Source organism: Aspergillus welwitschiae, assembly GCF_003344945.1.
Source record: "Aspergillus welwitschiae strain CBS 139.54b unplaced genomic scaffold BDQ94scaffold_53, whole genome shotgun sequence".
NCBI classification, from domain to species: Eukaryota; Fungi; Ascomycota; class Eurotiomycetes; order Eurotiales; family Aspergillaceae; genus Aspergillus; species Aspergillus welwitschiae.
Window position 1 is genome coordinate 79,471 of NW_020798747.1, and position 23,532 is coordinate 103,002.

The 23,532-nt window shown below is 50.2% G+C and overlaps 8 protein-coding genes across 8 annotated transcripts; 7 read left to right on the top strand and 1 right to left on the bottom strand.

The window, feature by feature from the left end:
• Positions 1–2,915: 2,915 nt before the first annotated feature.
• BDQ94DRAFT_163342 (uncharacterized protein) lies at positions 2,916–3,618 on the top strand (the record flags this gene model as incomplete). Its single annotated transcript, XM_026769722.1, has 3 exons — positions 2,916–3,156; positions 3,194–3,488; positions 3,540–3,618. 3 exons carry the CDS (start codon positions 2,916–2,918, stop codon positions 3,616–3,618), a joined length of 615 nt encoding a protein of 204 aa, XP_026620782.1.
• A 1,459-nt stretch (positions 3,619–5,077) lies between these two features.
• BDQ94DRAFT_184308 (multicopper oxidase) lies at positions 5,078–7,517 on the top strand (the record flags this gene model as incomplete). The annotated part of the gene is made up of 8 exons (XM_026774619.1): positions 5,078–5,416; positions 5,469–5,565; positions 5,616–5,639; positions 5,686–6,075; positions 6,136–6,188; positions 6,250–6,394; positions 6,455–7,041; positions 7,109–7,517. The coding sequence occupies 8 exons, from the start codon at positions 5,078–5,080 to the stop codon at positions 7,487–7,489; spliced, it is 2,016 nt and encodes a 671-aa protein (XP_026620783.1). The 3' UTR covers positions 7,490–7,517.
• A 625-nt stretch (positions 7,518–8,142) lies between these two features.
• Positions 8,143–12,931, top strand: pex6 (AAA family ATPase peroxin 6). The gene is made up of 3 exons (XM_026763534.1): positions 8,143–8,424; positions 8,491–12,235; positions 12,295–12,931. Exons 1-3 carry the CDS (start codon positions 8,235–8,237, stop codon positions 12,761–12,763), a joined length of 4,404 nt encoding a protein of 1,467 aa, XP_026620784.1. The 5' UTR covers positions 8,143–8,234; the 3' UTR covers positions 12,764–12,931.
• A 683-nt stretch (positions 12,932–13,614) lies between these two features.
• BDQ94DRAFT_153247 (GABA permease GabA) lies at positions 13,615–16,875 on the top strand. Its single transcript, XM_026768110.1, has 18 exons — positions 13,615–14,123; positions 14,208–14,241; positions 14,342–14,411; positions 14,529–14,601; positions 14,650–14,678; positions 14,801–14,865; positions 14,913–14,984; positions 15,037–15,151; positions 15,205–15,283; positions 15,335–15,369; positions 15,420–15,448; positions 15,501–15,533; positions 15,582–15,606; positions 15,656–15,857; positions 15,905–16,111; positions 16,167–16,314; positions 16,371–16,449; positions 16,507–16,875. The coding sequence occupies exons 1-18, from the start codon at positions 14,041–14,043 to the stop codon at positions 16,680–16,682; spliced, it is 1,554 nt and encodes a 517-aa protein (XP_026620785.1). The 5' UTR covers positions 13,615–14,040; the 3' UTR covers positions 16,683–16,875.
• Positions 16,876–18,751, top strand: BDQ94DRAFT_153253 (questin oxidase family protein). Its single transcript, XM_026768111.1, has 4 exons — positions 16,876–17,423; positions 17,471–17,616; positions 17,672–17,799; positions 17,856–18,751. Exons 1-4 carry the CDS (start codon positions 17,223–17,225, stop codon positions 18,608–18,610), a joined length of 1,230 nt encoding a protein of 409 aa, XP_026620786.1. The 5' UTR covers positions 16,876–17,222; the 3' UTR covers positions 18,611–18,751.
• Positions 18,752–18,922: 171 nt separating this feature from the next.
• On the top strand, positions 18,923–20,630 carry BDQ94DRAFT_184311 (TauD/TfdA family dioxygenase; the record flags this gene model as incomplete). The annotated part of the gene is made up of 4 exons (XM_026774620.1): positions 18,923–18,981; positions 19,078–19,908; positions 19,968–20,273; positions 20,346–20,630. The coding sequence occupies 4 exons, from the start codon at positions 18,923–18,925 to the stop codon at positions 20,500–20,502; spliced, it is 1,353 nt and encodes a 450-aa protein (XP_026620787.1). The 3' UTR covers positions 20,503–20,630.
• A 177-nt stretch (positions 20,631–20,807) lies between these two features.
• BDQ94DRAFT_184313 (HECT-type E3 ubiquitin transferase) lies at positions 20,808–22,752 on the top strand (the record flags this gene model as incomplete). The annotated part of the gene is made up of 3 exons (XM_026774621.1): positions 20,808–21,590; positions 22,067–22,366; positions 22,456–22,752. The coding sequence occupies exons 1-3, from the start codon at positions 20,892–20,894 to the stop codon at positions 22,750–22,752; spliced, it is 1,296 nt and encodes a 431-aa protein (XP_026620788.1). The 5' UTR covers positions 20,808–20,891.
• BDQ94DRAFT_153255 (uncharacterized protein) lies at positions 22,728–23,321 on the bottom strand. Its single transcript, XM_026768112.1, has 2 exons — positions 22,986–23,321; positions 22,728–22,930 (listed from the first exon to the last, which is right to left on the bottom strand). The coding sequence occupies exons 1-2, from the start codon at positions 23,174–23,176 to the stop codon at positions 22,909–22,911; spliced, it is 213 nt and encodes a 70-aa protein (XP_026620789.1). The 5' UTR covers positions 23,177–23,321; the 3' UTR covers positions 22,728–22,908.
• Between the last annotated feature and the right edge of the window lie 211 nt (positions 23,322–23,532).

Below are 23,532 nucleotides of genomic sequence, written 5' to 3' on the forward strand. Positions count from 1 at the left end.
TTGTTCTTTGACCTTGCTGTCCTTTTCGTTTGGGGTCTTGAAGTCGCATGGTTGGTACTCTGGAGGATGGGTGATGTCTGTTCGGATTTTGGAACACGACTCGACCTTGCTTCCGCACAAAAAAACAAGTCAATTTATCACACCTGCAACAGATGTACCTCAGCAGGAGCACTTTCTTTACGACTACTAGTAATCGCGCAAACTTTCATCCGCCAACATACTACTCCGCTGAGAACCAATCAGAATCTCCAGTCTCCGCTTACTGCCATCATATGATACTTGCTAGAACCACTGCCCGCCTCAGGGAATAAGTACTCAACGACTACGAATTACCTACCTACTTGAGAAACCGACCATCTAGAGGCCAAGAAAGAGACAACACCAACATGGCCGAGCTTTGCACTGACCTTTGCCCTGGAGGACCGAACGCTGATGCCATTGGATCTGCCTCTTATGACAGGCTGATCTTTTCTGAGCCAATCCCCAATCGCCTCGTAGCCACCCACGTAGCCTGAGTCGAATCTGATGCACCAAAATTCTCGCAAGCCTCAGCATTCGTGGATCCTTGTGTTTTCCCTATTGACTATGGAGTACATTGGAGTTAATGAGCCTCATCGTTATGACGATGAGGTGCATGGCATCCCCCTTAACTACCAACAACATTTCACTGATTGGAAGGTCTCCGACCGCTTGCAGCAGGGCAACAGCCAATGATAATATTCAGAGTGGCTTTCCTATCTGTTCCGCTGACGCGCGGGAGTCAATCTCTTCTCTCACCCTACATGGTCTGTCGCTGGCTGGATTACTTGTGTGACAGGCCTCCTCTTTTCTTTTTTCTTTTTTCTTTTTTCTTTTTTTTTTTTTTTTTTTTTTTTTTTTTTTTTTTTTTTTTTTTTTTTTTTTTTTTTTTTTTTTTCCCCCTCATGTTTTTTCATTCCCCGACCGAGACGTCCTCCAATACGAGGCTAGCTCAAATCTCGGTAATCCGAAGTGAGACATTATCTAACTAGGGAGGACAGACCATTAGAAGGAAGGACCATTAGAACAAAAGTGGGGTTGCTTCAGGAGCCCAGCGACCTGAAAGCTGTTTTGGTCTAACTGTGTAGTCTAACTGAAGTGGTTCATGTCACGGCTTCTTGATGTCTGCTGCGCCACAATCAAGACCAAGGTATGAGGCCCCGAAACCTGTCATGTTCTCTGCTATTTCCCTCTTATGGCCAAGAGTGTATCGAACGCTGCAACACTAAACTTATTGCGGAATGGGCTTCTATCCAGCCGTTTCTATATATTATCTCGTGCTCTTGCCGCTATCGAAGGCAGCACAATTCTGATGGGACATGGACGGGATCCCCCTGTCGGCCGTTGAGAGTTGACCTCCATCGAACACTCACTAATTGCAGGTACTATACATAGCAGACTGTCCTGACTGTAGTCGGAGCTTTTTTTAGTCTGCTCATCAATTGGCCTGTCTGGTGGTTTATCTGGTGATCTTTTCACCACTTTGGCTCATTGCAGTCCGTGTCAAATATCTCGCGTTAGGGTGCAGGAAGATCCTTCTTTGACCTGAATGGTTGCATCTTCAGCCATCTGCTCACTGGTGAGACGTGTCTTGTCTCGTGGTAATCAACAGGTACCAGAAATATCTTTGCCTATCACTCCCTGGGCCACTCCCCTCACTAAGCAGGTCCATTCATCTCTGTATGACGCGCTTTCTTATCTAAGACTACCTACGTACACCCAAGGGGTTGGTTGTTCCTGAATGTTTACCCCCAATGAAAATAATCAGGGGTTCGTAATCCTGTGAATAGGGCCAGAATGAATGCAGAAGGGGCTGAATGGGAGAAATGGAACATATCATGTTTTGAAATCCTTAGGATTTGGATTCAGGCGGAAATTAAACGTGTTGGAACGCCGATACTTTCACATTTGTTCGCCTGTTTACCGGAAAAGGCACCATGTCTAATTCCGTAATTATTGTCATTATGCGACTTTATCGTCGGCGAATGCCATGGTAATGTGAAGCTTTTTCAATATACCCACTTTACCATCGAGATACTAGTCCAAATTCACTCTAGATATCCTCTCACAAACCTAGGGTCCTCATAGTTTGTCTTGGTTCGATACGATCTACGAACTTCAAGGAGAGCATACATGATTACGCCGTATCATTCTTGGTCAGCTTCCTACAAAAGAAGCAACGGTACTTTCCTACCCGCTATGGTTTCCAAGCATACCCGCTGACCCCTCCTGAGACGTATGCACCATACAGTAAAAGCCCACTCAGACCTACACAAACCCCAGGAACTTGCATCTGATGGCCGTGGGTGAATTCCCCCCTCTCTCGTGGAAGCTCGAGCTATCAGGGGGTTGTCTCGGGGCTAAGTCGGACACTAGGGAAATTTGACTCTGCGCTACTATCCTAGGAGCTTCCCTGAAAAAGGCTTGCGAAAACTTTGACAGCACACTTGCTGCAAAGGGAAGGGTAAATGATCGTCGCTTATTTTTCATATATTTTCTATTGGCATGATTTGGGTATTGACTGATGTTCGTTTACTAATCGAAAAGAGCTAATTAATTCAGATCGGCATTGAATAGGGCAGTAACTAGCACGGGTTCGTTTCTATGAGGTTTTTCTGATCACAAAGGAGCGACATCTGTGTTAGCCAAGCCAGCTACTGCAAGACCTAGTGCTGGGGAGAGAAAAGGAGGTTAAAGCGGTCCGTTCTGGATCCGAAGATGTAACCTATGAATAGGTGGCTGATAACGCAGTGGTCTACAGTAGGTAATCACACGATGGCCCGGCCTGGACGGAGGGAGGATGCTCTTTTTGCTTCTTCGATGCTGTCGTCGACATTCCCACCAGTTGCGATCTAGAAAGACAATTCCAACCAGAACTGTGGCGACGGACATTCCTCATGGACCTCAATGGGACAGCATGTAAAATGTACAGCCGGTATCGCGAGGCTCAATCCGGTCGCATATGCTGTCTCGAATATGAGGCTCTAACGCTGCTGTGTGCTTCGAAGACAGGGCGAGTATCCTCCAAGTCGATCTTGGAATGTAGCCGCATAGCTGTACCACTTCTGACCGAGCCTAAGCGAGTCTTGCTTCGAAATCTAGGGGCAACCAATAACCTGCGTGGTGCTGGTCAGTTCCGTATGTCGGTTACACAGTAAATGTCGGTCAGTCCTAGGGGTGGCTGGTTCTTCGTATCAATCGACGCGTATCGGGCAAATGAGCCATCAACAATACATGCATTCTTCCTTCAGTTTCAAGGGCACACCCGGAGCAATGGGTCGATTGTGGATATGGTCGCACGGATCGCACAAGAATGACCCGGCTACCAGTCGTGCGGCTCCTGGTTTCCAGGGTCATCCTATCTCGAAACACGGGTTTCAGCTGTCCACTGGCCTTTCAGATTTTACTTTTGGAGACCGCGCAATAACTATAGTAACAAAGAGGTCGCTTCATATGTCAGAGGGCGAGGGGTCTCTTTGCAACCCACATACGCAAACATCCGCCTAACGATCGATTGAAAGTTCAGGAATTGTTGATAAACTCCGACTGGGTGGAATTGTGAAACATCGGCTAACCTTCTTTGTCGCATATTTCTGGTGACTATAGGATCCGCCGGACGGACATGATTTATCATATGCTAAATCACAGGTCTCCTAATGAGAGTACTTGAGTAGTGCACAACAACATAGTACATATCTGGCCATATGGGAGTAAACTGAAAGCCCAATCTTTGTTATGCTTGCATTATGCTTGCATGAGCAGTGTGTTAGGGATACAGCTGGGGACGATAAACCTCATGTCATGCGCTGCATAGGTCATCTTGATCTTATGCTATTAGGAAGACTGTTATGCCATCAGAGGGTTCAACAAACTCCCGTATTTCGCTAAAAAAGCCATGACAGCCTATCCAATATACAAGTGCTTGTCGAGGCGGATATTAATATCCAGGTCATGCATGGTGATATTGGAGGACCGGGATACATAATATGCACTTCGTATCTATCTTAGATCGTCTAACCTAATGGATTGGCCAGTAACCCGTCTAGGCAGTGGCATTCAATGCCATTAAAAGCATTCATTGGCTAGGGACGTTTTGAGCTTGCGAAGTTCAGCGGCAGATGATCATAAAGTTCGTTGATTTATCAACGAGGCTGCTCGCTTGCCGCTTGCTACGAAGTGAGAAGCCGACGAGACAGCTACTAAACCATCCCAATCATTTATGATGACAGTCAGGGCATAAGAAGTGTATTTGTATTTGCTTTATTCGGAGGCTGGTCACGCTGACTTGATTCAGCAGTCCCCGATACGAACGCCATCAACTTCTGATGTACATTGCTTGGCCGTCATGACTGGAGTCATTCATCCAGAAGTAACTCACTTATCGCTGTTAGCTCGTAGGCATGTCTTGGACATTACTTTGGGTTCAATGACTTGATATATGGGTACTTTCAATTTTAAGCCAGTTTCTCTAGCGTATGCGTGCCGTGTCTGATCATAGTGAGCACGAGAGGGTCTGCTAAGGCTGCCTGAGACTTTCGTATTCTACGTTCCTTAGCATGCCTGTGTCTTATTCTTGAACAGAAGCACACCATTGATCTTATACTGGCATATCTCGAACCTTCTCAGGGATTAGGATCCATACGTGTCGAGCTGAAGAACTAGGATCAGAGGTTCAGTGCTAACCAGCAGTTCGGCACATAACAAATCTGGCAGCACCGACACATGATGCCATAAGATCCATTGGATAGTATACTGCCATATCCGGCCTTGCTTGTTCTGTCAGACGCAAGCCACAGCAATGTTCCAGGGAACGTCTCTTCGAGCATCCAAATAATCTCCTAGCTTAGTGGCCCGAGCCCGTATGAACAAGCAAAGTTTCTCGTTAACGGTCTGCCTCGTTGTCAAGGATCATCGAGGCAGCATGATAACAGCCCAGCCTGGACAAGGACATATTACACTGTTTGCTTTTCTCATATAACAGACACACTCCTTCTGTGGTGAGCAAGTTCACATCGAAAGTGGTATGCCTTGAAGTCCTTAAGATAGACTGCTGTTCAGAATGACTCTACCAACCTACCTTATCGCTATTATCACTTACTTCGGATTTTCATCCTTTCATGGATCTCAACAACCCTCACTGCAATACCCACTGCGGTTTGATGACGCAGACCTCACACCTCCTGCTCCCAAAGACCTTTCTTTCATACCCCCTGGTGCTGCGGAAGAGACCCTAGGCGAGACTTTTAGGTGTCAGTATCCTTCCATGGCAGCTGAGTATACCTACAATCCTACACCGGAGAATCGAAGCGTCTGGCTTAAACATCGGACCAATCTGTCCCTGGACTTTGACATAAACACGGACTATGAAACGAGATGGCCTGTTGGTATTGAGCGCAAGGTATGTTGGCCTTGCAGATCTGAAGGGTATTGCCAAGATTAACCAGGCCTAGTACATCCTCACGGTGGGTGAAAGATCGTTGAATCTGGACGGCATTGAATTCCCCTATGCCAAGGTCTTTAATAATAGCTATCCTGGGCCATGGATCCGTGAGTGCCGCCTTATCAATAACTTGTCAGACTATTGCTCACAAAACTAGAGGCATGCTGGGGAGACTGGATAAGTAAGTACTGTGCATACCTTGTCTTAGCTCACACTAATGGCACCAGATATCACCGTCAAGAACAATCTCAGGAGAAACGGGACCGCAATCCACATGCATGGACTTCGGATGCTAAGCAATGGCCTCATGGATGGTGTGCCTGGAGTAACTCAGTGCCCCATTGCCCCAGGAGACACCTTCAGCTATGTATTCAATACAACGCAGTATGGTACAACATGGTACCATAGTCACTATAGTCATCAGTACTCTGATGGCGTGTTGGGGCCATTGACCATCCATGGACCAACATCGGCAAACTTTGACAAGGCCATTGACCCAATCATCTTCACGGATCACAATCACCAGAGCGCTTTCCAGTTATACTACCAAGAACAGTTTGCGAATAACTCGACCCGAGTCCCACCGAAACAGACGAGTATCCTGCTCAATGGACATGGTATGTCAGGGGAACTTTATTTTCCTTTGGCACAGCGTATTATGAATTAACAAATAATAGGGAGCTATGCTGGCTCTTTCCCGGAAAGGCGATACCATAAGAGGGTTCAAGCGGTAGATAATGATCTTGTTCGGCTTATAGCAATCCGTCTATCGGCAACTGACTGATAGTCAGGGCAAAAAATACATCCTCAGGCTTATCAATGGGTCAACCGATACCACCTTTATATTCAGCATTGACGGACACAACCTCACGGTGGTCGGCATGGATCTGGTGCCGGTCCAACCCTACACGACAGACCATATATACGTTGGGATAGGTATGTTCCTCCCAATTACAACTTCAATCAGAGCCGCCCGCACATTCTAACCGAGCCCAGGCCAGAGATACCATATCCTTCTCGAAACAAAAACCGACTTCAGTGATTCCATGAGCATGGCCTACTGGATCCGAACCGACCCTGCCACTGGGTGCCACAACTTCGAAACCTTCCCAGACGCCAGGCAGGGTATCCTCTGGTACGGAGGCGGCTCACATCCACCGATTCCGACAACAAATGCACACCAATACAACAACACCTGCAGTGATATGCTAGATTTGGTGCCGGTCGTCCCTTGGACCATTGATGAGCCACCCCCCATCATCCCAATGGTTCGATATACCATGGCGCAGTCGCCTATTGAGACATTGAGCGTTACCATCGGCCAATGGAATCTCTCAGCAGTGGGAGACGATCCAGAGGCGACTGTCAACTTTTGGCAGTTCCTGAACGATACTCTGTGGGTGAACTACGCGGAGCCAACTGTCAACCATCTTGATCCTCCATATAACAGTAGTGCTGTCATCTATTTGGCTGCTGAAGCTCAACCCGCGCAGACCACATGGAACTACATGCTGATCATCGGGGGTAACATCGTCGCTTCGCCCCCAGTAACTGGAGGCAATCTGGCTCCCAACGCACATCCAGTGAGTGATATCCTCCACCCCTCCCGTCCCTCAGGATCCAGGCCACAGCATCTCCTAACCCCTTAAGATCCATCTCCACGGCCACGACTTCGCCGTCCTACAATACTCCACCGACAAGTACAACAGCAGCGAAGACCTAGACCTGAATCTGGAGAACCCACGCCGGCGTGATGCTGTCCTTCTCCCGCAGAATGGGTTTATTGTAATCGCATTCAAGACCGACAATCCAGGCTCCTGGACCCTACATTGTCATATTGCATGGCATGCTTCTGCGGGCTTGGCTTTCCAGGTCCTGGAAGAGCAGCCGGCTTTCAAGGCGGGCATTGAAGACTCCACCGTTGCGAGGAATCAATTGGATAGAACGTGTCAGAATTGGGATGTTTGGTTTGCGAATGCTTCGAATCATTGGAATCCGAATGGGAGGTTTCAGGATGATTCGGGGATTTGAGGTGAGTATCTGGGGCAGTCTGTTGGGTTGGGTTCTGTCTGGCTTGGAAAACGATGAGCTGTTTGTAGTCAATAAACGTGACTAGTACTAGCAGCAGTGAAGAAAAGTGGTTTCAGTTCTGTTGTTAGAGTTGTGGCTACAGTACTAGTATTTTGACACTAGCATTACTGAGTAGCGTTTCTGTCCTTGAGTATTGGAGTACGGCGGAAGGCGGCGTGAGATATATATTCAGTCATCACAGACCGAATTTGCCAGACTGCTAGACTTTATTACTACTCGTACTGGCTATTTCCAAGAGAGCGTGGACAGTAGAAGAATAGAATGGAATTCAATGCTACCACACCCAAATCCAGGAATGTGGAAAGCACACCATGTGTCAAGAGTGGATCAGGGAGGAAGACCCCAAAGTTGGGGAAAGATGGACGATCTTGTGAACCTCGGCATCGGGAAAGGGCAGAAACGAGGGCGGGCGGTGCCGAGCAACAGTAGCAGCAGCTGCGGCCTCGTCGTTCTCCCCGGACTGTGTCGCGCCTCTCCGCTTCTCTCTTCCTCTGCACTAGTCCCCTCCGTGACTTTCTCTTCCATTTCCTTCCATTCTCTTGAGTCGCTACTGGGCGAGGAATGTGACCACTTCTTCATTCTCTGTGTGGCAATTCCCCGTTTCCCCCTCACCTTATCTTGTGTCGCGGAAAGACACCCATCACTCCCCGCCCAAGCACACGGCAATTGACCAGCGCCTCCGATCATGGACCTTGAACACCGTGACCTCAACAATTCAGATCAGCCCAGGCGGCGGAGACGGAATGCAGTGAGACGACGGATGCGCAACCGGGCACCCATCTCTGCCCGCCTCTCGCTCGATCCCCAGCTGCGCGGGAATGTCGGGGTTGTGTCCGAGGATCTGGCTGGCGACCTCTTCCACAACTCCACTATCGGTAAGGGAAACATGACCGCACGAGGGTTGTACTACACCGCTGACTTGTAACTCACCGGCATTGTAGAAGGAATTGGAAAGGAAACGGACATCCACTACATCGCCATCTCGCCGTTCCTACCGGGCTCCAACGCAGTTGAGGATCTAGCCTGGACTATCATTCCCGTTCGGCCGCAGTCTAAAGAACGCTCTTCCCAGTCGCCGCTCCCTCATAACACTGTCCTCTTTCCACACTCGGCGACTTCTCTGCAGCCATTTACCGATGCTTTGAGCAAGCTTGATCCCACCCGTCATACCCTCCAAGCACAACGTCCCATTGAGATCCAGCTGTTGGATGTTGCGCCTCTACCTTTGGACACCATCTACGTGACCGTGGAGCGGAATCTTCTTCGCAACCACGACGATGTGCAGAATAAGTTCGGTGGAGGTTTTACACCTAGTCAGAATGGACCTAATGGGCATTGGGCAAAGGGAGGGAAAGGTGGTCTCGATGCTAAGAAGCAGTCGAAGAAGGTGGTCGCGGAGACAGAAGACAGGCTGACGGCTGCTGTACGGCATGCTTTGGGAGCCGAGAAGGTGGTGCATACTGGCGATGTACTACCCCTTCCACTACCGCCCCATCCCATCACCTATGCTCCGTCTCCGCCTGCGCGCATCTCATACTGCGAGCCGGTTTCTCAGGGCCTGCTGATGCCGACCACCAAAGTGGTTTTGATTCAGGCACGGCCACAGGGCCATCGGTCGCAGCGAAGCTTACGATCGAGCTCGGGTCTCTTGAAGCAAGTCGCGGAAGACGAGGCCGATGACACGTCCAACGAACAGTTCTACTCCGCCGCGGAAGATAAGCCGGTGGAGAGCAGCACAGAGGTTGAGGCTACATCAACGGCGGATGAGTCAGAGACGGAAGGGTCAGGAAATGCAAGCGACACATCGGACGACTCTCTGGACGACATGATCTCTCTTGCTGCTCCTGAGCTACCTCAACCGCCATCTGGTGTCATGTCCGCGATGACTGCTGCCACACCCCGGGCAGGTGGTCGCCGTGGAGACGGTACACATACTCCTGGCTCCGTGGCGTCTAACTTCACCTCCACGACCATGCGTCCTGGGAAAACGAACGGTGGGAAAGTTTTCAAGGCAGAAGGTCTGCTTCGGAGGGTATCGAGCGACCTTCTCCACCCCAGGCCACGGGAAGATGATGATACCGAATCCTTCATCTTTGTGGATATTAGTACACTTGCGAAGATTGGCTGTTTCTCAGGAGACTGGGTCAGGATTGAGGCCACCGAAGAGCCGCAGCTGAACATGTTCGCCTCTATCAAGCTCGGAAGCTTCAACGAACAAGAGGAGGACTCTGGAAATTGGCGTGCTGCTAAGATATACGGACTCCCAGGCCTCCCATCGGCTAAGCCTCGGTATTCGATTAACCAGTCTGGCGAGCGACGGTCGAGCATCTCCCAGCGTGCGCCAACGCGCTTGACTCCTTCCGTCTTCGTCCCGCCTCTGCTCTTGAACAACCTTGAGAACCCGAAATATCTACGTATTTCCCCGATCACCTTTGCTGGGGCCAATGGAGTCAAACCTGGTCTCCTGCACCAGGTGAAATCCAGTGTCGTGCGGAGCCCACCTTTGGCGAAGGAAGTAACGTTGCTTAAAGTGTCTACTCCGCTGTCTATGGACCGTGTTCTCCAACCGGCCCTGTTTGCTGGACTCAAGCAATATTCTGAATCGAAGCGACGACTACTCAAGGGTGGTGATCTTGTGGGAATCAGCGTGGACGAGGGACTCGGTCGAGCTGTCTTCCCTGTAACAACGGGTGGTGACACTGGTGCTCAAGATGATGATCTGACTAATCGTCTGGGCCAGGTTACTGATACTAACAACACTGCATCCAAGAAAGTGGGCGTCGCCTGGTTCCGTGTTGGGCAGGTCATCCCTAGCACGTCCAGTGAACAGGATGGGTCCGAGAATCAGTGGGGAGGTGTCGCTGTTATCGACTCAGCTACTACCAGAATGGTGCAGGCGGGTAGTGATGTCAGCAGGGTACCAGGCACTATCAACAACGGATGGGAATACTGGCTTGGAGTCAAGGCAGTTCCACGGGCCGCCAACGACGCTCCGACTCCGCATGGTCTTATCACAGAAACTCCACAGTCGTTCATTCCTCCGTTGCAGCAGCGCATTCGAGACTTGATGGCAGTGGCAACCAGCCCCCGTGCAATCCAGCTCGGCATGAAACCTGTTGTCATTCTGATCAGGTCTCAACAGAGGCATATCGGCAAGGCAACTATCGCAAACCGGGCTTGTGCTGACATTGGTCTTCATACATTCCCCATCGATGCATACGATATTTTGACCGAAGGTGGCGCGAATGGAGGTGACGTGAAGACCGAAGCATATTTGAAGGCCAGAGCAGAGCGCGCTTTCCACTGTGGACCGGAATGTACGGCACTTCTGATCAAGCATATTGAAGTCTTGACTGCAGACCGTATTATCTCGGCGATGGCTGATATTGTGGCGGATGCGCGAGTCGTGATCGCGACCACCACGGATGTCGAACAGATCCCCGAAGGCATTCGTAGCATGTTTACGCATGAGTTTGAGATGACTGCCCCGGAGGAAAAAGAACGTGAGGGGATTCTGCGCAATGCAGTCACCGAGCGTGGCATCAAAACATCGCCGGATGTTGACCTGTCCACTGTGGCGCTGAAGACTGCTGCTCTCGTTGCGGGAGACTTGGTGGACGTTGTTGAGCGAGCCTCAGCCGCGCGGACGGCGCGTCTCGAGAAGTTGGCAGAACTGGCAAGCAAGAATGCTGGCCAGGCTGTCAGCGTCAGAGATGTGCTGGTCTCCGGCGGGGACGCAGCACGAGGAGTTACGAAGGTTGACTTCGATGCTGCAGTTGATGCCGCCAGAAAGAACTTTGCCGATTCTATCGGCGCACCGAAGATTCCCAATGTCAGCTGGGACGATGTGGGTGGTTTGACCAACGTCAAGGATGCTTTGATTGAAACCATTCAGCTACCGCTCGAGCGACCTGAGCTGTTCGCCAAGGGCATGAAGAAGCGAAGTGGTATCCTATTCTACGGACCTCCAGGTACTGGAAAGACATTGCTCGCCAAGGCTATCGCCACCGAGTTCTCTTTGAACTTCTTCTCCGTTAAGGGACCGGAGCTTCTTAACATGTACATTGGAGAGTCTGAAGCGAACGTACGTCGAGTTTTCCAGCGGGCTCGGGATGCCCGGCCTTGTGTCGTGTTCTTCGACGAACTGGACTCGGTCGCACCTAAGCGCGGCAATCAAGGAGATAGCGGCGGTGTCATGGACCGCATTGTCAGTCAACTTCTCGCGGAGCTTGATGGTATGAATGGAGGCGAGGAAAATAGCGGTGGAGTCTTTGTCATTGGTGCTACCAACCGACCCGACCTCCTTGACACAGCACTTCTTCGTCCTGGTCGGTTCGATAAGATGCTTTATCTTGGTGTCTCCGATACCCATGAGAAGCAATCTACTATTCTAGAGGCTCTGACGAGGAAGTTCACACTGTCGCCGGATCTGTCGCTCCGCAGAGTCGCCGACCGGCTGCCTCTGACCTACACGGGTGCAGATTTGTACGCCTTGTGCTCGGATGCTATGCTCAAGGCCATTACGCGCAAGGCTACGGCTGTTGACGAAAAGATCAAGCAACTACCTGGAGAGCCGGTCAGCACGGCGTACTTCTTCGACCATTTGGCAACGCCGGAGGATGTCGCGGTGATGGTCACGGAGGATGACTTCAAGGAAGCACAGGATGAGCTGGTTCCTAGTGTTAGGTAAGTTACCGCCACTGATCCCTTTATCTTCATGCTTTGCAGCTCTAACAGCGGTGCAGTGCCAAGGAACTGGAACATTTCGAGCGGATCCGACAGACGTTCGAATCGGTTGATAAGCAGAAGCAGGAGTCGGGCAATTCCGCGCCCCAAACTATTGAAGAAGTGCTGGAGGCACTCAAAGCCGGTGACCAACTGGAGTTCAGTATGGACGGGCCCACCACCAACGGAGACTCGCATGCCCACGACTCCGGAAAGGGTAAAGGCAAGCAAGTTCCCAGTGGCCAGTCGACTAGTGGAAAGGGCAAGGGGAAGAGTCCTGCAGGAACAGGCGGCAAGTCGAAGAACAAGCTCGTGGCGATGCCGAACGGCGACTCGGATTCGTCTTTGGACGGACCTACAGCCGACCGGGGCGCGGTGCGAGGCTACGAGGATGTTGGCGAGGATGATGAGGATGGAGTAGCCAACGGCGGTGATGAAGACTACATCATCCGTACTGACCATTTGGCGCAGGATGGGGTGTCTAAATGATGAGGAAGAAGATCTGGACGATTGATTCCTAGTGCCACCAGGTGACCTGCATTATGCGTCATAATATGCGGCCATCTGGAGGGCTGGTGTACATACTATACATATATCATAGCTGTTATGACTGCATATCATGTGAGAAGAGATTATGATGTTATTGTACCATTCATGCTACGATCCAAATAATTAATCTTTCCAGAATGCAGGCAGAAACTGCATGCAGCCCGCGTGCTTCATAACGTCGGGATCCGAATGCGTTAACCCGAATAGGTTTAGGGGGGCCCTTGTATTCCAGTTAGCGATGGGTATTAGTTTTGCTGTGAAGGGAAGATAATCAGCTAATATCTTGGGTATAAAGGAGACAATATGGGGATGGGACTTATCTTCTTATCGGTTCCTGATAAAAGATCGTTTGACTCCCGTGAGTCAATGGCTGCCCTAATAATCAGTGTTGCCACATTCTCATCATGGGGCATAATAACTATGAGATATCTAAACCTGATGCGGGAGCTTATCTCTGCTGGAATCGGAGCACGTCTTTTGCCATCCATGTTTCACCGGCCAAATAAGCTTCGTCTCCGTCACCCAAACCCGGTTAGACTCCGGCCTTCTCCAGCAGCCCATCCTCCACCATCTCGAATCTGACTGGCGGTCGGCGTTTCGACTTCGGCGCCGTGCACGAATCAACTTGAGTCGCACCCAGGGGGTTCTTATCAATTCAGTCCCATGGTGGGTTGAGAAGCAAGTAAGGCTGGAACTGACTGGTAGTTCTCTGCAGTGAACGTTGTACCTGTTTGATATTACCCCATATCCATTAGGTAACAGTCGACGGAGCATCTCCGCCACTGCGATTCCCTCCCCGCAATTTCGCTGTTCCTCGACCAGCCAGAGCTGCCCTTGGCTTCCCATACCTCGGGGCTCATTGTTGCTCCCTCCCAGATTGAGCTGCGATAATCCCGGTGGATAATGGATGGGATGGCATTCATCGTAATGACGGGCTTGGGCGTGGAAGCCTTGTTCCGTGACCACCCCTCCCTCCCTTCCTCCCATTTCCGCTGTCGCCGTTCATCCTCACTGGGCTGACGTGCTCTCCTTCTCTCTTATTTTCCCACGGAATTCCCTACATTCTCTCTCTTTATTCATCATTACCCTTCCTCCTCCTCCCTCCCTCCCTCTTCTTCTTTCCTCCCTCCCCTTAATCCTCTCTCTTGGACTCTCCCTTGAACCTGTCTAGTTTCCCTGGTAGCACATACTTGACAATTGATACACCCTGTCCCACCATGAAAGACTTTCGGGGAGATGATGACGCCCAGTTGGCGGCCATGGGCCACAAGGCCGAACTGAACCGCAATTTCTCAATGCTGTATGTTGCCTCTCCCATGCTGCTGTTGCTGCTGATCTACCTTTCACGTGGACCACTACTGACGGATGGTTGTGGTTGATGCAGGTCAATGTTGGGTTTAGCGTTTGCCATTCTAAATGTATGTCGGCAAATCAACGCCTCCGCTTGATGTCGATAAGAGACCGTCTCTGGTACTAGGCCACACCAGGAAGTTGGTAGCTAATTAAGTCTGCACGCAGTCATGGACCGCTCTGTCCGCCAGTCTATCTCTCAGTCTGCCGTCTGGTGGCTGCGTTAGTGTCATCTGGGGTAAGTCATTGGTGCTTTGGGTTCATCCCTGCTTCTTGTCTGCATGGCGGAGATGTTTCTTGCTTTGATCGTGTCGGTAGTAGGTGAGATCCTACGGCTAACTCCTGTCTTCTCTAGGGTTGATCACGGCTGGTGTCTGTAATCTTTGCATGTCGGCTTCCCTTGCCGAGTTCTTATCGGCCTATCCTACGTAGGTGTTTCTGGTTGTGCTTCTTGAGGTTTGGACTAATTTGGTTAGTGCTGGTGGACAATACCATTGGGTTGCAGGTGAGTATTCTTGATTCATACTCCATGACTATTTCGATACGGTGCTGACTATTCTTCCTCTACAGTTAGTAGGTTTTCCATAACCTGTTCGATATCACTTCCTTGCTGACGATAGATGAAAGTTTCCTGGGAAAGATGGATGCCCCTTCTCTCGTGGATTACAGGATGGGCGAACGTGACTGGTTGGGTATGTGTACAAGACTTATTTGTGCATGCAGCTGCTAATTCTTACAGGTTGCCTTGACTGCAACTGGTGGTCTTCTCGGAAGTGAACTGATCTTGGGTGTCATCTCGTTGATGCATCCCGTAAGTCCTTTGCTGGCTTTTAGACCCGAACACTTTACTCACAGCCCAACAGTCATATGTGTCGCAACGCTGGCATCAGTTCCTCATCTACATCGCCTATAACGTTATTGCATTCCTCATCAACGCCTTCATGGGCTCACTCCTTCCCAAGGTTACTAAGGGTGCCTGTAAGTAGAATTGTCCGTCTGGGGATATCGATCTAAAGCTGACGTGTCTTTAGTTATCTGGTCCCTTACCGGGTTCACTATAATCTGCATCACCCTGCTAGCATGCTCGTCGCCCAACTACAACTCTGGCGAGTGAGTAATGCCGTTAGCTGACTTCCATTAGACGTGTTGCTGATTCAATAGGTTCGTCTTCGGCGAATTCATCAACGAAACAGGATGTAAGGCAGACCACACCCCTTATTGATCGGTCAAGGCTAACATTTCTTAGGGCCTGATGGACTTGCTTGGCTGCTCGGAGTATGTTTCACTACCTAAATTCTGTGTAAAGATTGTTACTCATACCATCTAGCTCCTTCAAGGAGGACTGGGTCTCACAGGCTTTGTAAGTCTTCCGAGCTCTACTATGCATCCTGGTACTAACCGCTATAAGGACGGTGTCGCGCACATGATCGAAGGTAAATCTGCCAAATACCACCGGCCTCGTCGCATACTAAGCATGCATAGAAATTCCAAACCCCTCGGTGGTAGGGCCCAAGATCATGATCGGTTGCGTCGGTATTGGAACCTTTACTGGCACAATCTTCTTGATCGTTCTCCTCTTTGTGGCTGGAAACATCTACGAAGATATCAACTCCGCGGCCACGCCTTTGCTGCAAATTTTCGTGAATGCGACGAAAAACAACGCCGGTGCTATTTGCCTTCTCGTGTAAGTTGTTCCTAAGATGTCGGCCTGCATTTACTGACATGCTTAAGCTTCCCTCTCGTGTGTGTTCTCTTTGCCGCTATCACGATCATGACGACCAGCAGTCGTATGATCTACGCCTTTGCAAGAGATGGCGGTCTCCCCGCTTCTCCTTTCTTCAGCAAGGTGCACACCAAGCTTGAGGTTCCTCTGAATGCATTGTACCTTACCAACATCCTCGTCATCATTTTCGGGTGTATTTTCCTTGGCTCGTCAAGGTACGTAAACTACAAAAGGGCAATAATACATCTTGCGGTATGCTAACCTTAATAGTGCATTCAACGCTATTGTATCTGCATCAGTGGTCATGCTTGATATAGCGTACGGCATCCCTATCGCAGTGAACTGCATTCGCGGCCGGAAGATGCTACCGGAGAGGTCCTTTGTTCTGCCCAACGTTGTGGGCTGGATTGCAAACTTGGTACGTCTGACTTGGTAACTACCGATTCACAAAATACTTACATGTTTCCTGAATAGATCTCGCTAGCCTACGTTTCTCTCACGACCGTGCTTTTCCTCTTCCCCCCTGACTATCCTGCAACTGGAAGCAACATGAGTAAGTTGTTTTTCATCCGGTACCCACTTTACGAAGTTGCTAACGGGTCTACTCTAGACTACTGTGTAGCCGTGTTTGGCATCGTTTTCCTGGTGTCGATTTTCCAATGGTTTGTGGACGGACGTAAGAACTTCACCGGGCCGCGGATGGATGTAGATATCATCAGTGGCCAGGTAGCCCCCGGTGAAGGCGGAGAAGAAGTTGTGGTGCCTAGCAACTTTCATGAGAAATAAGGGAGCATATGGGCGAAACTGATGAACAAAGGCCCGAGCACAGGTGCTCAGGCATTTCTGGAACCTTTTTTGTATATAACACGGCGTCATGGAGCATACTAGAGTTTAGCCTGAATAGTCATTCACTCGATTCACTGGTGGCAGCCATCTCCGGTGAATGCAGCATGAATTGCGTCATATCCAGAGGCGGGAGATGGGCCGATCCCAACAACTCCAGATAACCGCTCCTCTTTTCCCCACACTTCGGCTCACCTGCTCTTTGTTGACCTCGTGCACGCCTCGTGCTTCTCTTCACGCGATTATCAGAGCTGATCTGAAGTTGATAAGACCGATAAGGCTGCTACTCTGCCGATCTTCACGGTTTTGAAGCGTGCATCTACTTGTCAAGTCATTCATCGAGTTGTCTCTCGGCGCCCTCGAAAACCGCCCGATCTCAACGCCAAGACCGGCCGCTCCAACGGCTCGTCAACAGATCGGGTCGCCCGTGCCTAGCGATTAAGCTGTCGTTAGTCCCTAGTCTCCGTCTCGACCAGAGTAACCATGTTCTCCTTTCTACCTCAGATCAGCAAGTTGCTGCCCTTCGGGGACCGCGTGCTATTCGCGCTGCCTCCTGTGAAGATCCAGGAAATTGATACAGCCCATGAGAAGCCCGCGCGCGCGCTGAAACATCTGCTGAAATTGAATCATGCGAACCATGCCATATTGTACAATGATCGAAAATTTCATAATCATGCCCCGCATGTAAGTTGACTCCCATTTACTGGTTTGAATGCTGCTAATATGCATAGATTCTGAGCTCCTCTTTCATGCAAGGTGCTGATGCAGATGACTTGCATCGTGTATATGAGGCGGAATCTACGCATCTGGAACCTTGGACTGATGCTCCTGGGGAAATCAGTGATTTTGATTGGAGAGATTTTCTGGGATGCAGAGAGTATGGCTTATTCTACAGTTTCAATAATAATATGCAGCTACTAATGTTAAATCAGGTATCAACGCGCCTTTGTGGACTTCTTTGAGGATGAACTCGTCCGCCAGTCCTACGATTGGAAGCAAGTCGTCAACGAGTATCTGTTCTCCGGAAAAGAGCCGATCTTCAACTCTCTCATCGCTGATCGTACGTCGAGCAAGCAAGCATCCCAATCAAAACATCTCACTAACCAACCCACACAGTCGGCCATCCCCTAATCCACCTGGCATACGCCTTCGAATTCGCCAGCCGCGAAGTAGCAATGGAGGCTCTAGCCATGACTTCCACCTGCTACAGCGCGATCCACAAATATCTGGATGATCCATCCTACGCCCAGGCCGAATCATCCTACCAGTCGACCTCCCTCTTCGACATCCTCAACAAAGTCCGCCTCGACAAACAGTTCAACGGCCTCTTCGGCACCCCCGGCGGCAACAACATGGACATCATCTTCCGCGACTGCGAAGCCGCTCTCCTCAACCACTGGAACGCCTGGAAAATCCAGGACCCCGTCGCCCAGTTCCGCGAGAGCCAGGAAGTCGCTGTCGCTATCCTGACTGGCACCCACTCAGATCGCACTAGCGAACAATACGACTTCTTCTTCGTCCACATCCTGACTACCAGCCACGCTGTCCGCATCTTACTGCCCCTCATCCCTCCCCAGTTCCAGCTGTCTCTGGTCAGACAGTGGTGGCTCATGACGCTGTGCGTTTACATTGCTCAGCTTCGTCCGCAGATCGACCTCGACCGTATTCGGAAGTATGAGCTCGGTGGACGCGATTGGAATTGGACTGCTAAGAGGGCGGTCAAGAGTGAGCATTCGACTGATGCGCATTATGTTAAGGCGCTGCGCGCGTATAAGGAGTGTGCGGCTACGTGGGGTGATGCGGATGAGTTTTATCTGAAGGCGGCGGTGAGGTTTGGGGAGGAGTTTAATGGTTGGGGTGGGTTCGTTTGATTTGGTTGTTTTGTGGGCGAATGAAGGAAAATTTGATACTTATTGGAGGTTGATATCTCTCTGCTCTTTTGTACTTTGAAAATGTGCATTAATGAATAGGTTTTGTGCAGAGTAATGAAATGGAAGATCATTTTAATTAGCCTTGCTTTGTTTTCACTTCATGGCAGTTACTTATTACCGGCACTTCGACTTTCATAGTTGTAAAAACCACAGTTAGGGCTAGGGTGTAATGAAAGTCACTCATTCCTCCAATTTGGCGTAGGAAAGTATATCCCGGGGTCACCTTCCACATTGGTTCAGGTAGAGCCCAGTATGGAGCATGTCGTCGTAGGGCGCAGTGAGGCCTTTGGACATTTCATTGGCGAGTGCCAGTAGGTACACCATCAAAATGGCCTATCGCGTCAGCCACTAAGCTCTTCCAGCGTTAATGCTTTCTAACCCTTGTCCCTGCTTGATTTATATACAAGAATCTATAAAAAGCCTTCTGAACCAACCTGTATCTTCGTCAAATACCACGGAAAGCCCATCTCTTCTCCCAGTACTAGCACAATCTCAACCAAGCTCATCATCATGCCCCATCCCACCCAGCCCGATATCCAATATTTTCCTGACTACGAGAAGTACAAATCCCGCTCCCAACGACGTCAAGCCACAGAAGATCTTCCCACAACCCTACCAGTCGGATTCCCCACCGAACTCAAGTCATCTCTCGTATGGCACGGAAAGGACATCAACAACTCAACCGACTGGATCTTCCATCTCAACGAAGCTCAGCTTGACGAGATAAACACCGCCTTGAAGTCCTTCCAGTCCCTCAACCTCCCCCTAGGCCACATCAACCAAGCCACCTTCCCTCTGCCCAACCTCAAAACCCACCTACGAAGCCTATCCAAAGACCTCCACACAGGACGAGGCTTCTTCATCCTCCGCGGCCTCAACGTAGACAGATACACCCGCGAAGAGAACATCATCATCTATTGCGGCGTCTCTGCCTACGTGGCTAATCTCCGTGGCCGCCAGCAGGACCCGCACTTCACTAACGGCAAGTCCTTGGTGATTTCGCATATCAAGGATCTGACGCGCACTAAAGATGCTGCGGATGTAGGGGCCCCGTCCAATACGGCTGATAAACAGGTCTTCCATACTGATGGCGGCGATATTATCTCCTTGATTTGTCTCAACCCGTCGGTCCAGGGCGGCGAGAGCTATATCGCTAGTAGTTGGCTGATCTATAATATCCTGGCAAGGGAGCGTCCGGATCTGATTCATACTCTGTCGGAGGATTGGCCGTTTGATGGGTAAGGTCTTTCCTTCTAGTGTCGCACAATTGAGACAATACATTGATGTATATCACCAGCTTCGGCAACAAAACCCGCCCCTACACCCTCCGTCCCCTCCTCTTCTACCAGCCCGCCACAGCATCCACCCCGGACCGCGTCATCATGCAATACGCCCGTCGCTACTTCACCGGCTTCCAGGCTCAACCTCGCTCACCGGACATTCCTCCCCTCACTGAAGCCCAGGCTGAAGCTCTCGATGCGCTTCATTTCCTGGCTGAGGAGAATAGCGCTACACTAGACTTTCAAAAGGGTGATATCCAGTATATTAACAATCATAGTATCTTTCATGCACGGAATGGGTTCGTGGATGAGCCTGGGAATGAGTATGTTGATTTCCTGTTCCCCAGCTTGACTGCTTGGTTGGGTTCGTTTGCTAAGATGTATGGTGAATGCAGGCGACATTTGATCCGGTTGTGGCTGCGCGATGAAGAGTATGGCTGGGAGACCCCAGAAATGCTAAGGCCACGTTGGGAACATGTTTATAAAGACGTGAGGGAGGAGGACCAGGTGTTTCCTTTGGAGCCGAATGTTCATAAGTCGTTGGGGTCGTGAGTATACACTAAGGATCAAGGCGTGAAATGATTACATTCAATCATGGCTGGAATGAAACATGTGATTATCCCTGACTTTACTATTGCCATTCAGCTGGGATAGGCCATTAGTTCCTTTTTCCAGCAAATTATCATTTCTGCAGTTACTATCGCATCGGTGTCCCTGAATGTTAAAGATGTAGTTCCATTTCTGCCTAAGGCAAGAAATAGTGGAGCACTCACGTGAGCGCGCGTTTTGTTTGTCTCCTTTGCATCCCCACCTCCGCGGTCCTCTTTGTCTTTCCCTCCAAATATCCTCCCTCAGCCAGACAACCAAATAACCAACACTGAGAATATCCATGCTCGCCAGACAAATAACTACTAACACAGCCATAGAGAGACAAACTAACGATGTCACAATCACTACAAGATGAATCACAAACCAACCCAGCAACACCCCTTCACCTCCACGCCGAACTCCTCCCCAACATCCGCCAACTAACCCTCTACATCTCAGTCCCCCCAAATACCCCCCGGTCTAACCTCCAAATCACCCTCTCCGACTCGCGGCGCGCAGTTACTGTAACATCGTCCCTATCCAACACCAACCAAGATGACCCCACCCCAACCTCAGAGACAATCAAACTCCCCGCGCGCGTCAGCGAATCGTCTCGTCGCATCCTCCAACAACAGCCACCCTCCACACAAGGCGAAAGCGAGTACTCCTTCCGCATGCAAGTAGACGATAATGACACGTCCCTGCACAAGGACGAAACCACCCTAAATGACGGGTTTATTCCTTGGACAGCGACAGACATGTCCGCGCATACACGCCTGCGGTGCGTCAAGTGCCATAACCCCATAATGGAGGGCGGTAAAGTGTGGAAAGACCTTCCTAGTGGGAACTGGGCTGAGATGATGGATTTCTGGCATTGTCATAAGCCGGATCCGCCGGAGGAGGAGCGGAACAAAGAGGGGGAGGATCCCAATGCGGTGGTGAAGGGGTATGGGGCAGGCAATCAGCTTGTTGCGGTGGAGGGGACGGTGTTGGTGGATGTGACGAGTTTCTTGGTGAAGGGGGTGGATTGTTTGGGTGTTGAGGAATCAAAGGTAAGGATTTTATATCTAAAATTGTGTCCTTTTTTGTGGCGGTAATAGAGGGTGGGGATATGGGCAACAAGAAGGAGACCTTTTCAGTCAATGATGAGGCCTTCGATACAATTGCCCTATAGCTATAGAGTCTTGATCGGTCTGTATGGCCCGGCATGAACGAGTGCAGTGGCTTGTGTTTGGGTAGCTATGGGATAAGATATCCTCTCTCGCAGATGGATTTCATCCGATAGTCGTCTCAACATGAGTCAGTGTAGCTTGGATGCTCTGGTGCTGTGATTGAGACTGCGCCTCGCTGTTTCTCCGTTGTCTTGGTCCAGAGTGATGGAGTCGACGCGATTATGCAGAGGTACATCTATCGTCTAGTAGATCGTAGCATACAAGATAATTGAATGTAGATAGAATCAAGCGTGTTATACCTCTCATACAACCTACACAATTCTTTCTTGTACAAAGGCTAATTCCCTCCCTCATAGGTCCCTCCCAAAGACTCAACATCAACACAACCAGACACAGACACAGAACCAACAATCCTAACCTGCACAACCTGCACCACCCAACTCGGCCTCCCCGACCCCATCGCCAACGGCTACCGACTCTTCAAAACCAGCCTGTCCGCCAACACCACCTCATCCTCCGAAGACAACGACCCCCCAGAGGAGACCTGGGAATCCCACCCCCCCGAAACCATCCTCACCGCACAACTCCTCGAACTCATTGAACGTGAAAGCTACCGCAGATTCGTCATCCACTGTGGAGCTAAAGCTGGACTACTCGTAAGCTTCCCCTCCACTCCCCATATCCACCCCTTCCTACAACCCATATATATATATATATATCTATATACTAAAAATGGAATGAATAGATATGGCCCTTCAACCCCTCCCTCCGCTACTCCACGACCAGCGCATCACACAGCACCGCCGCACAACTCGCAATGAAGGTCTTTTACCAGCATGTTGATAATGTCGAGGAGATCTTGCATCCTGAGGTGGGGAAAGGAAACCAGTCGTTGGCGATTGAGGAGGTGAGGCTTCCGGGGGAGCAAGCGTATAGGGAATTGGTGGAGGTGTTGGAGGCGAGGAATGCGATGTTGCCGGCTTCGGCGAGGGTGTTTCGGGAGTGGAGGGTTGGGTTGTTGTGGAGGTTTGAGAGGAAATAATAGTATCTCTATATGAATGGATGAGGTATGGTAGTGGGGGGGGGGTGTTTGTTCCTTCCTGTTTCGGATGGGAGTAGTGAATGGTGATAGAGGGAGAGAGTTACCTTGGTTTTTTCTACGGGAGGAAGAGTTGAGGTATATTGAACTCACTCTACCCTAGGTGATATCTTCGTTGCAGGTAAGATAACTCTATAGGTTGTTGGAGATGTACGTTATACTGACCGAATCCTGAGTTCATAGTATACTCACTCCCTCTCCCTCTCACTCTAAACCTACCGCTATCGAACCACTCTCTCTCTACCACTACTACAACTTGCCCCCTATCAAACCCACTAGTTACTGGTTCATCCACCACCGTCATCAACAATGCCACCAACATCACCAGCATCATCTTCATGCCCATCACACCACCCTCCCCGCTCATTCTCCACCAGCGCCGACGAAAACAACACCGTCACATGGGAACACCTCGAACATGTCCCTCATCCATCTCAATCAACTAATCCTACAACTACTACTTCCGCTACTACTCACAACAAAAATAACCTGTCTACTGCAGACAATCATCCCGAAAGGATTCTCGATCCTGAAACGCATCGCGAGTCAGAGGCGTTTCATATGGACGATGTGATGGGTGCGGGTGAGGGAACGGGAACTAGGACTTGTATGGCACCGGCTATTAGGATTCATCCGCCTGGGGATGCTGATTCTGCGTCTACTAAGTCTGCTGCTTTCTCTGGGTAGTAGGTGGTTATTATGAGTCGCTTCGCGATAAGATTG